Source organism: Papilio xuthus, unplaced genomic scaffold (genome assembly GCF_000836235.2).
Source record: "Papilio xuthus unplaced genomic scaffold, Pxut_1.1 DF827756.1, whole genome shotgun sequence".
Taxonomy (NCBI): domain Eukaryota; kingdom Metazoa; phylum Arthropoda; class Insecta; order Lepidoptera; family Papilionidae; genus Papilio; species Papilio xuthus.
The window spans coordinates 1,789,546-1,800,512 of record NW_013530893.1 but is presented as its reverse complement, the minus strand read 5'-3'; the positions used below and the strand labels follow the sequence as shown (position 1 = coordinate 1,800,512).

Here is a 10,967-nt window from a genome sequence, read left to right as displayed (position 1 = left end):
ACTAGCCTTACTAAACTGTCGACGTTTATGTCCCCTCACTAATCATTCCGACACTTGACTTTATAACGAAAGCACGCCATTCACGCTAAATGATTCTAACTAATAATGTCTAAAAATAGTAAGAATAGCAACTAGTTAAATTTAGTAGAATAGCTCTTTCTTGCATTCTGGGGATTAGACAAAGTGCATTCTCTTCGAAGCGATTCCATAACGAACTTCAAAAATGTATAGAACTGACAATAATTTTCGAAAATTTATTATTATTATTATATGTAGTTGCATACTGGCAGCTGGTCAGCTGATTTGTGTGCTAAATAATTTGGAGATATTCAGCTTGTCGATGTTGTTTTTAAAAGCGTTAATTGATGGAGCCATTGCAATGCTCTCTGGGAGTTTGTTCCATGCTGCAACAACCCTGTTCGATAAGAAATATTTCATAGTATTTTTCTTAGCTGAGTTTTCCCAAAGCTTTAGGGGATGCCCACGTAGATGTTCATTGTCATTCAGTGATTCATTCAAAAGTCACGTGATTGTCGATGGTCAATTCCATACATTTTTAAGTTCGCCATGAAATCGCTTCGTAGCGAATGCATTTTTTCTTAACCCCCCTGTATACATAGAAATTCTGCTTATAATAAAATTAATATATGAGTTATGTAACTAAAAGTCTATCGCTCTTGTGTTCAGAACACAATTCTTATATTTAGAAGAGCATTTTAAAACTTAGAAGACGAAAGAATTGCATTTCTGTTTTTATAAACGACAAGCTACATAGCGATACGTTTTGTTTACGACGAACAAAGCATACGTAATCTTTTGTGCACTCAGCCACCGCTAGAACACGCTTTGTAAAAACATATTCTTACCATATATTTTGTTACAAATGTTTCATTTCATACTTAAACATTTATTTATTGTTTAAACTAGCTGTCAACCGGGATTAAAAAAAAACTTAATTATGCCAATTGTAGTGTATGCATAAACGTCTCGTCTCGAGCGTACACGCCATAAGTACATGCCGGAGAGGGGGCGTCAGTCAATGTCGGTACGTGAACGAGCCAAATATAGCGCAACGAATGCTACACCTATGTATTCTTTCAGATTATGTTCTACATCTATACCAAATTCAAGTGAGATCCATGCAGCCGTTCTGAAGATACCTTCAAACAAACATTCGCATTTATGATTAGTAAAATAACCATTGGTTTCTAAGACCTAAATCTCCGTATTAATTATATCGTCATCCCTGTCATTATCTTTGACAAAACAGAGATAAAAATATGTTTTAAACTGTGATTTTTGTCTTAGAAAACCACGGTTAGTTTTAAGAAAACAACATGAGTAGTATAATATTATTTATTTACTTAAAACTACTATCACATCATAATTGATGAAATTGAGCACACCACAGTAATTATTTGTACAAACGGTATAAACCAAAAACCATTTAAATTATATTAAATTGAATTTATTATTATTTAATTAATATACTTAAATATGGATATAAATGTTAATTGCGTAATCAAAATGTGTTTAATTTATTCGTCACCAGCTCACTATACGTCCCCATTGAGGGGCTCGGAGCGTACTCTAAGTTAAGGGTGATTAGGCCATAGTCAACCACGCTGGCCAAGTGCGAGTTGACTTCACACATATCTCAAATATGTGCAGATTGCATCACGATGTTTTATGCAAATCGGAAAACGAATAGAAATCGTTCTCGGAAAATGAATTTTCAATGTCAACGGATTATAGTAACTTTTGTAGATGTCAGACGCAAAATACTTGAATGAAAAGAAATATTAATTCATAAATTTTAAACATTGATAACTTTTATAACTAGTAAGTGTGAAATGAACTAAGGCTACTTAATTTTTATTCATTTTATAATATAACTACTCATGTACAGTCAGCGTCATAAATACCGTAACAGACAAGATATGCAAATATATCGGTACACCAAAAGTAATCATTTATAAAGTGAGATTTGCTGACGGTACTCAACATTTGACAATAGCACATTCCTAAGTTGATTAACGTCCTAACGAATGATTAATGTTTTTTTTATTAATAAACCACCCATTGCACCGAAATTGGCTAATTATAAGAGTGCAAAGAACAAATTTCTGTGGTCATAGATCAGACAGTGATAAGTACATTTTTATTTGACTTATTTATATAGGTATAGTTGCCAAAAATGGTATTTTATTTGCGCATATCAACAAAACTACAACACATGTCCTCAATTTTTTTTAATCTATCGAGTGTTCTAAATTTAATAGTGTCTACAACATTCCTTAATAATTTAATTGCTTGTCGTTTATAATAATGAAATTGCATATATCAAACGTAAATTCACAGATTTATTTTCTGTATGTGCTACAGCGCCAGCGGACGCCACTGTACTTCGAAGTTATTCGATTTTTAAAATAACATTACTGGCAACTACTAAAAAATGGATTTAAAAATAAAAATACGTGACAAAGATTTGATTCTAAATATAAATGTAAACAAAATTTAAATAGTTAATAACTTCAGTCCACCAAATTAAATAAAGCATTCGCATTTTTCACATATTTGTAAAATACAAAAGAAAAATATAAACAGGAAATTATAATACCCAACAGCTAACCTCTAATCTAAAGTTGACAACGACCAACGCAACGAAAAGAGTTACATCATAACAGATGTAACACTTTTCGTCGGACTGGGTCGATTTATGTTACACCTGTAGTTAAATTGCAAATTTATAGCCTATTATAACCTATAAATACTAAATAGTGTTACCGCTTAAAACCTCCTTGATTATACACAACTTATCACACAACAATCACAATGATTACAACACATTCGTTCACAAAAATGACACTCAACTATAACATAATAATCACCTCTATTCCTATCGTATTAAGTACTTCTTTCCTGTAACCACTAAAACTCATCCCTTTTTAAATTTAATGAGCAATATACTTAGTGTAAGGTATACAATGATCCATATTACAGTTGAAATAAATCCGGAGTAAACTGTAGGAACTGTGACAGTCCAACCACGCTGGAGAATGGATCGTAATGACTCCGTAGACTTCGTTAGAGGTAGAACATAGCTGATCCATTGCAGGATTTTATGCATACCTGGAAAGATATATATAAGATTAACATTAGTCAGCTGTCTGTCTGTAGTGTGTGTATTTAGTAGCCTATGTGTTCTTCCAGACTATGTTTTACATCTGTGCGAAATTTCATCAAGATCCGTTCCTTCTAACAAACATATATCCATGTACCTAAACTTTCGCATCTATAATATTAGTAAGATATAGGATATTAGAAAGCTTTGGAAGTCAATTAATGTCGTAAAGAATTTTTGCTTAGCAATGGCCCTTCTATTTTAATATTTAAAACATTATATACATCTTCAACACGTAGCAAATAAAAAAAAACATTGGTGGAGTTTTAACAAGACAAAAATAATAGACGATATTAAGGATTAAATCATGGTTGAAGTAATAATCTATTAACGAGTAAAAGCAATCAAAATATTACCTTCAACTGGCCATATAATTCCACATAACAACATCATAGGCAAGAAGGAACCCAGTGCCAAATAAGTCGCTGTCCTTTCAGTGTCGCAAATGCATGAAACGACGAATCCTGAAAGAAATTATTTTTCAAATTAAAATCTTAAACCTTAAAACTATAAATACGTTAAAACATGAAGTAATATTAACGTAGCGAAACATTTCTTATCTCTTCTTCTTACGGCGAAGGAAAACATCGTGATGCAACCTGCACATATCGGCGAAGAAATTCAAAGATATGTGTGATGTCATCCCGCACTGGGCCAGCTTTGACTATGACCTTGTCACCCTTAACTTAGGATAGGCTCCAAGCCACTCAGTGGGGAGGAGAAGTGAGCTGAGGAATTCCAACGCTTCTCCTCAAAATATATAATAGTATAATATAGTCCGTTCGACAATATCTGTCTTGTTAATCAAATTCTTGCTACAAGTCCAAGATTTTTCGATGAGTGAATATTCTCGGGATGAAATACAAAATTCTTACGTTCCTTATTAAGCGGTACTTACCAAATGTCATTCCACAAAGTCCAGTAATAAGTGTGAGTACTATAACCCAGCCAACAGGACCGTTAATCGTGAGGCCAAAGACTAAGAAACCGAGAATTAAAACCATCGCTGTTTGTATGATCATCACTATCATCTGTACAAGAACGTGCGCAAAGAGTATCTCAGTACCTGGAATGAACAAACAAAAAACATCAAGTCGTGATTTAACATGCACATAACTGAGAAGAAATTCAAAGATATGAGTGAAGACAACCAACCCGTACTGGGCCAGTGTGGTTGACTAAGGTCACCCTTGATTTAGGGTAGGCTCTAAGCCCCGCAGTGGGGACATACAGTGAGCTAATGATGATGACAAATGATATATTTAGGTAAAAACCAATAACATGATATTAAATTATTCAAACTTTCGTGTGACATATCATAAACTAATATATAAACGACTACACGATGCTTCCGAGACATAAAGTTCCTCTCACTGGCCAACACTTTAACTTTGTCGACCCTAATATAATGTGAGGTTCCCGTGTCAAGGGCGTACTCAGCCACTGCTGAGGTGTTGCCGTCTAATTTAGTCCCATTCACACTGATGAAGGGTCTTCAATGGGCTCGAAACTAGTCGGTGCCGACACTGGACGAACACACGTGAGTGTTTTAGCCATTTATATATTAGTTTATGGTATTGACTTGTTATAAAGAGAGTTTTAAACAATAATCTGAATAACTGGGTATTAAAGGAAATCGATGGTTAACTAACAGGTGATAAGATTAAAGAAGGAACGACTAAAATAATGAAGGATATAATGATTAGGAAAACGTAAACTTGTTAAAATCCTACTTAATTAGAATAAAGTAAGGAGATGATGACAATTAATTCCAAAAATATTATTTACCGGTAATTCCAGATACAAGAGACCTTTCTAATATGCCTTCGTTCCGTTCTGCTAGCATAGAGCCTGATGTCAAAGCAACAGCCAAGAAGAAGATAATTCTAAAAATAAAAAAAATCGAATTAGTTTCACTACTTATTTAAATGTAAGAAAGCAACAATAGCAAAAAAACTACAGATTAAACAAATAGCGGATGTAAATTATTGCACACTTACGTAAGTATAACTCCAGGTCCAGCAAAATCAGTAAAGTCCGGATCCTCAAGACCAAAAATGGGTTCCTGGAACTAAAAAATGAGAAGAAATTAGTAAAATCTAATGTACATTATAAAAACAAGTAAGAAGAGTAACTTGGATACATACATGTACTGGTAATGACATGATACGCTGGGGAAGGCCGCAAATCTCCGCCAAATGTTCAGTCGTCGCCATAAATGCCAGTTGCAATTCCCGCGCCAACATCCATTCAACTTGCTTGTCTATTTACAGAATTAATACGTTATTTACTGTAATATTCCAGGTAAGAATATAAATCAAATGAGACCGCACTGATTAAAATGTTTAAGCATTTATAGCCTCGAAGTTATATATAAACATTCAAATGCCACCTTCATATAGTCCCATACGAGTAAAAAGATTTAACTTTGGAGAAAACAATTTCGCGTGGTTTTCTTCTAAGACATTTCGGGAACAACCACCAATTACACTTACCAGTGTCGTCTAAATGTGCCTCCATAGCTGAGTTCATTATAGTGCCATCATCCGCGTGCCTCGGATCCGTGACCCTCATTTGTAAGCTCTCAGAGAAGTTGGAAGCAAACACAAGAACAATACGAGCCTTCCCTCGCTGTGCAGCCCGCATAGCATCTTCTTTGGTCGGGTAATAAACCTGAAAACGTTTCCATTGTTAGACGTTCGTTTTTAATTACAAAAGTGAAATATTTTTAAGAAAATATTTTTCTTATAATTGCTAACGTATAAGAGTCATCAACACTTTTTTTTCTTTCAACTGATTTAGAAGAAATCTCCGAAATATCACAAAAAATCTTGTATTTATCTAGATGACATAAGATTAATCACAAATCAAATTTATTAAACTTTCAGGAACAGTATTACATGCTAGGACTACAAAAATCATATAAATATACTGCTTTATGCAAATAGCATAAATACTTACCAGATTGCTTTGTCTCTTAGATAGATAATCCAGATACTGGCAACTGAATCTCGTCAAATTCCATTCATAAGTCTCCGGGTCTTGAGGGCAATAGTTCGGGTCGTAATGGCAATCGCTTGCAGAACTATTTGGTCCTAACTCGTAGTTAACAACAGCAATGGGCAAGCCGACTGGTTTATGTCCAATTGCCAGACAAAACAATACCATTTGTGATACCGGTAGACCAATGATAAATGCGATGAGACTGTGGAAGAAGAAATGCAATTAAGATGGATGGTCCCATTATCATAAGATTTTCTGAATAGATAAAAAGGTAAGTATATAAATGGATAAGTCTTCTGGTATCTAAACTTAGTAAGAGATTGTGTGAAAGATGATATAAAACCACCAAGAGTTCCACTAAAATGGCAAATCTATCTGGAGGATAAAAACCACGTGCACCAAATCCCCATATAGTGGGATATGTACAGAGAGCTGATGATGTCTTCTTACATCAATCACGCTCGGATTTTACAGGAAGGATTCATTGCAATTTGCTTAAACATGCTTCATTATAACGAAGCATGTTGAGTTGATACTAACCCCCAATTCCTAAATAGACTTAAGAAATTCTTCCACAGCAGGGCCCTCATGTGATGCCATTTCATAGGTTTTATCCGCTCCAAGCAACCTGTCGGTGGCTTCTCTTCGGGAGGCAGGGCTTCCACTGGCGCGATCAATTCTGGCGTTACGACTACTCGACTCTTGCTACTCATTGATACGTTGTCGCCAAATTCACCAGAAATTTCACCTATCTCCGCTTCTTCTAAGTCTATGGCCGCAGGGTCCTAGAAGAAACATTGTCTTTAGTAATATTTTAGAGAAATGTTTTTTTTTTGTTGGTACCCTAGAGGGTTTATCTTCCATACAAAAACTACTGAACCCATTTTGGTGAAATTTAAATAGAAATAGATTTGGTTTATCAACTAAAATGGTCTTTGACTTTGAGACATTGAATCTCCATCTGGTCCGATAAGAATTTGTTAGGGCAATAAACATATTAACAAACAACAAAAAGAATTTCTAATAATCAATTATGTAAAATATTATTGACCTTACAAAGACCTCGTAAATACTTCAGTAGAAAAATATTTCATTACAAATTTACCTAAACATACAAATATCAGCTTTTAAATCGCTAAAGCCGTGATACCTTCCCGGAAAGTAAATATTTGTATAGGCTCAAAGCATCGCCTGTTATTTGTGTGTTGTTTATTGTGCCCTCAAACCGTTCGGAAAACATATTTATACCGTTAAAAACACATTTCCCTTATAAAAAAAACAAACGCAAATATTTCAAACAATTGAAGAGCAATGAACCAGAAACTATTTTTTCATTTATTTCTTTGTCCAAAAAACCTTAAGTTAGTTTATAGATAAGTTTTGAGTCTGCAAAATAAATGAAAACACTACAGCCATAACCTAGCCTCTCTCGTGTCTCTTGCAGTTCAACGTCCTTACGTTTAAAAACTCTCTATATCATCATCACCATTATCAGTCTGAATTCATCCACTGCTAAACGTAGGCCTGCCCTATCGATTGCCACTCTACTTATGAGTACTCTGTACTTCATCTTTGCCGTCTTTTCCCTATATCTTACCGGTATCGCTGGTAATTCCACCTTCTCCACCACTCCAGCCAGGATACTGGAGCGACGACGTTTCCCCAGGTTCTGCAGCACCGCGAGCTTGAAGAAAACGTCTTCTAAACTCTCAGCTTGGTAACGACGGATCAGCTCGCTCGGAGACTCTTCTGCGAGGAATCGACCGCCACGCATTAAACCGATCTGTAGAAATTTATATAATTACTAGATGTTGCCCGCATGAAAGTTATTAAAAAATGATTTTAAAGACTATATTATTGTAGAGTGCAAACTATCGCTGTTACGAATTTCATCTAGACATCAATCCTCCCTTCGTAATATTGACATTTATAGTCTTACTAGTACTATTAGTAAGAATATATATAATATCAGTAGAACTACTAATAGTAGTAGTAGTCTTACTAGTACTATTAGTAAGAATATTAGCAAAAAAAATACGCAGATTAGAAACGCATAATTTGAAAAGTTATCATTTAATATGATGAGACTAAAATTTCCTTGACATTAAATTATTCAAACTATCGTGAGAAATTCTAATAAAATTTTCGCGGACGCGTACCGTCGCTCACTGCAGCAGTGAGTTGAGGGACGCGGGTCCGCGAAATAGTACCAGTACCATTCACCCTGATGAAGGGCCCCCGATAGACTCTAAACTAATCGCTGCCGTCATCGGACGAATATATGTGAGTGTTTAGCCGTTTGTATATAAGTTTCTTTGACATTTGTAACACCAATTAAAAAAAATTAAAATACTATAGCATATCGAATTAATTAGTAATTGAGTAAAGTTGCAGACGACATCTGGTACATATGTAGCGCAGATAAATTTATGAAAATTACTTACAATATTCGCTTGCTTAGTTTCGTCAATGTAATGAGTTGTGATGATGACAGTTGTCCTTCCTCCTTTTGTTATTTCTACCAGATGATCCCAGATACTGAAATAAATATAACTTACATCAAGCATATAACAAAATCACCATAATAATAAAGCCACGATGTCAAGAACCAAAACGCTTTGGGCCTGATTATGGCCTAGTCAATCCCGGAATAGAGTGGGCTTTTAGCCCCTCAGTGGAGACGCATAGTGGGCTGATGATGATGTCAATCGGTTGAATAGAAAATATTAATAGTTTTGTAATCTAAATGAAGCTAACTACATTTTACTTTATTATGTTGGTCCTTCGAGTCGGATTCAAGAAAGTATAAGTTTGACAAACTACTGTTAAACTTCAACAGTTGATCTTCAACTTATTAAGATCTTACCTTTGTCTTAATACTGGATCAACGCCTACAGTTGGCTCGTCCAATATCAATAGTTCAGGTTCGTGCAGCAATGCAGCTGCAAGCGAAACTCGTCTCTGTTGCCCTCCGGATAAGTTCTTGACTTGTCTGTCGAAAAAATATCATTATTACATCGTCCTAAACACTTTTGGCTTCTTATCTATGTGTGCCAATTTATTTTTACTAAAATTAGTCAAAGTAAGTCAATTTATGTTATCATTATTACGTAATAATTAAATTAATGAACAGTTACTTAATTAGTGATACTAAGTGTTGCTTTGGAACCTTGTAGAAACGCTGATTTGGTACTTTATTTAAAGCCGTAAAAAAATGACGTACTTTAGTGCGCAGAATTATTAATAAAGATTTTTGCTATGAATAAACAGATTCCCACATGTTAAAATAATTAAATTACCTAATTGAATGTTAAAATAGTTTTAAATAAAATATATTATATTATAAAATAAATATAATACAATAATTTAAATAACAAAAAGACAAAAAAATTACAAAAATGATGTAATGCTCTTTGTTTCCATTATAACAATGATCGCAAACATATTTAACAATGGTACAGCCCGCTTTAACATCTTCGCACGAATTGGCCCGGCTCGCCCGGCGAAATACCACGACCACACAAAAGACAGGCGTGAAGTGGAAGCTATTCCGCGTTTCGTCTGATGAGTGTGCGTCCCGGAGGCCTAATTTAGTCCTCTTTCCCTTCCCACCTTTTTCTTATAAGGAAAGGATGGGAAGTGGAAGTGGACTTTCCGGATGAGAGGATGCATGGAAAGGGAATGTATTTTCTTTCTGTGCATCCTCTCCTCCGTCGATGAAAGGTAGGCAACGCATATGAAACTGCGTATGTCTATGGGCAACGGTCACTTCGCTATATCAGCGATTTCAGGTGGCCGCTCGCTCGTTTGCTACCTTATGATATAAAAAAAAAATTATTAAATAAAATCACTCTGAGACTAAATGAATTACTTTATTGTAATACATACTATATGTATTTTATGCCTCTGTATCAAAATAAATGAATATAAAAATTAAACAGTAAAGAAAGTTTCGATATTAGGTAGCAGACGATAAGCATGAAAATACAAAAAACAGATAATTTTAAGGGAACCTATGTAGTCTCTCCCCTTCCCACAGTTCTTTTTCCACTCTTTTCTTGATGAAGTTGAAGAAATTATGGAAAAAGAAAGTGCTTTTAGCGGAGAACGGAAGGTAGAATATCGTCATTATGTGCGTCTCCTCCTCCTTTGATTAAAGACATACGTGTCTAAAATTGTGAAAGACCTGATGTCATGAATTCAAGTGGCCGATTGCTTGTTTTCCAACTTATAAAAAAGTTTCCTGTACCTTGTAGGATTGGGTAGCTGTAGAAGTGATATCAAGAAGTCTGTTCTCTCGTCCACATCTCTGGAGCCCATGCCAGCTATCCAACCAAAGTATATCATCGTCTCTCGAATCGAGAATTCACCGAAGAGGGCAATTTCCTGCAACAAATTTTTTTTTAAACAACTTTCCTTGCGGTCTTTTGCGATATAAAAATCTATATTCTCTGTGCTTCTATTCTTTTTAATATTTTCATAGTTTTATTTCACAACATTGAATTTCAATTATTACATGTTTCACAGATTTTAAATGAATATTCTAATCATAGTTTATGTTTTATCTTTGCCATGTTCATTATACCTTCTTAGTACTTCTGCAAAGATTGTACATATTAAATACCATTATAAAATAAATAAAATACCATTCGTATTTTTCTCGTTTAATCCATCTTTCCGACATTTGGAGTATTAATCATTTACGCAAAGCGACTGGGGTAATCTTTTTTGTATGTACGAATTTTTAAATCAGGAAAAACGGGTAGTTCCAGCCACGCAT

The 10,967-nt window shown here is 34.7% G+C and overlaps 1 protein-coding gene across 1 annotated transcript in view; it reads right to left on the bottom strand.

Annotated features, from left to right (window-relative positions):
- Nucleotides 1–2,538: 2,538 nt before the first annotated feature.
- The window catches only part of osy (ABC transporter oskyddad), a 30,216-nt gene continuing 21,787 nt past the window's right edge, over nucleotides 2,539–10,967 (bottom strand). The window contains exons 4-16 of the mRNA XM_013310060.1: nucleotides 10,437–10,573; nucleotides 9,054–9,179; nucleotides 8,632–8,725; nucleotides 7,785–7,970; nucleotides 6,728–6,972; nucleotides 6,146–6,389; nucleotides 5,680–5,857; nucleotides 5,332–5,447; nucleotides 5,185–5,255; nucleotides 4,973–5,070; nucleotides 4,083–4,250; nucleotides 3,541–3,648; nucleotides 2,539–3,132 (exon numbers count right to left, since the gene is read on the bottom strand). Coding sequence (XP_013165514.1) covers nucleotides 2,939–3,132; nucleotides 3,541–3,648; nucleotides 4,083–4,250; nucleotides 4,973–5,070; nucleotides 5,185–5,255; nucleotides 5,332–5,447; nucleotides 5,680–5,857; nucleotides 6,146–6,389; nucleotides 6,728–6,972; nucleotides 7,785–7,970; nucleotides 8,632–8,725; nucleotides 9,054–9,179; nucleotides 10,437–10,573 — 1,965 coding nt within the window. The 3' untranslated portion in view covers nucleotides 2,539–2,938. The remainder of the gene's footprint in view (nucleotides 3,133–3,540; nucleotides 3,649–4,082; nucleotides 4,251–4,972; nucleotides 5,071–5,184; nucleotides 5,256–5,331; nucleotides 5,448–5,679; nucleotides 5,858–6,145; nucleotides 6,390–6,727; nucleotides 6,973–7,784; nucleotides 7,971–8,631; nucleotides 8,726–9,053; nucleotides 9,180–10,436; nucleotides 10,574–10,967) is intronic.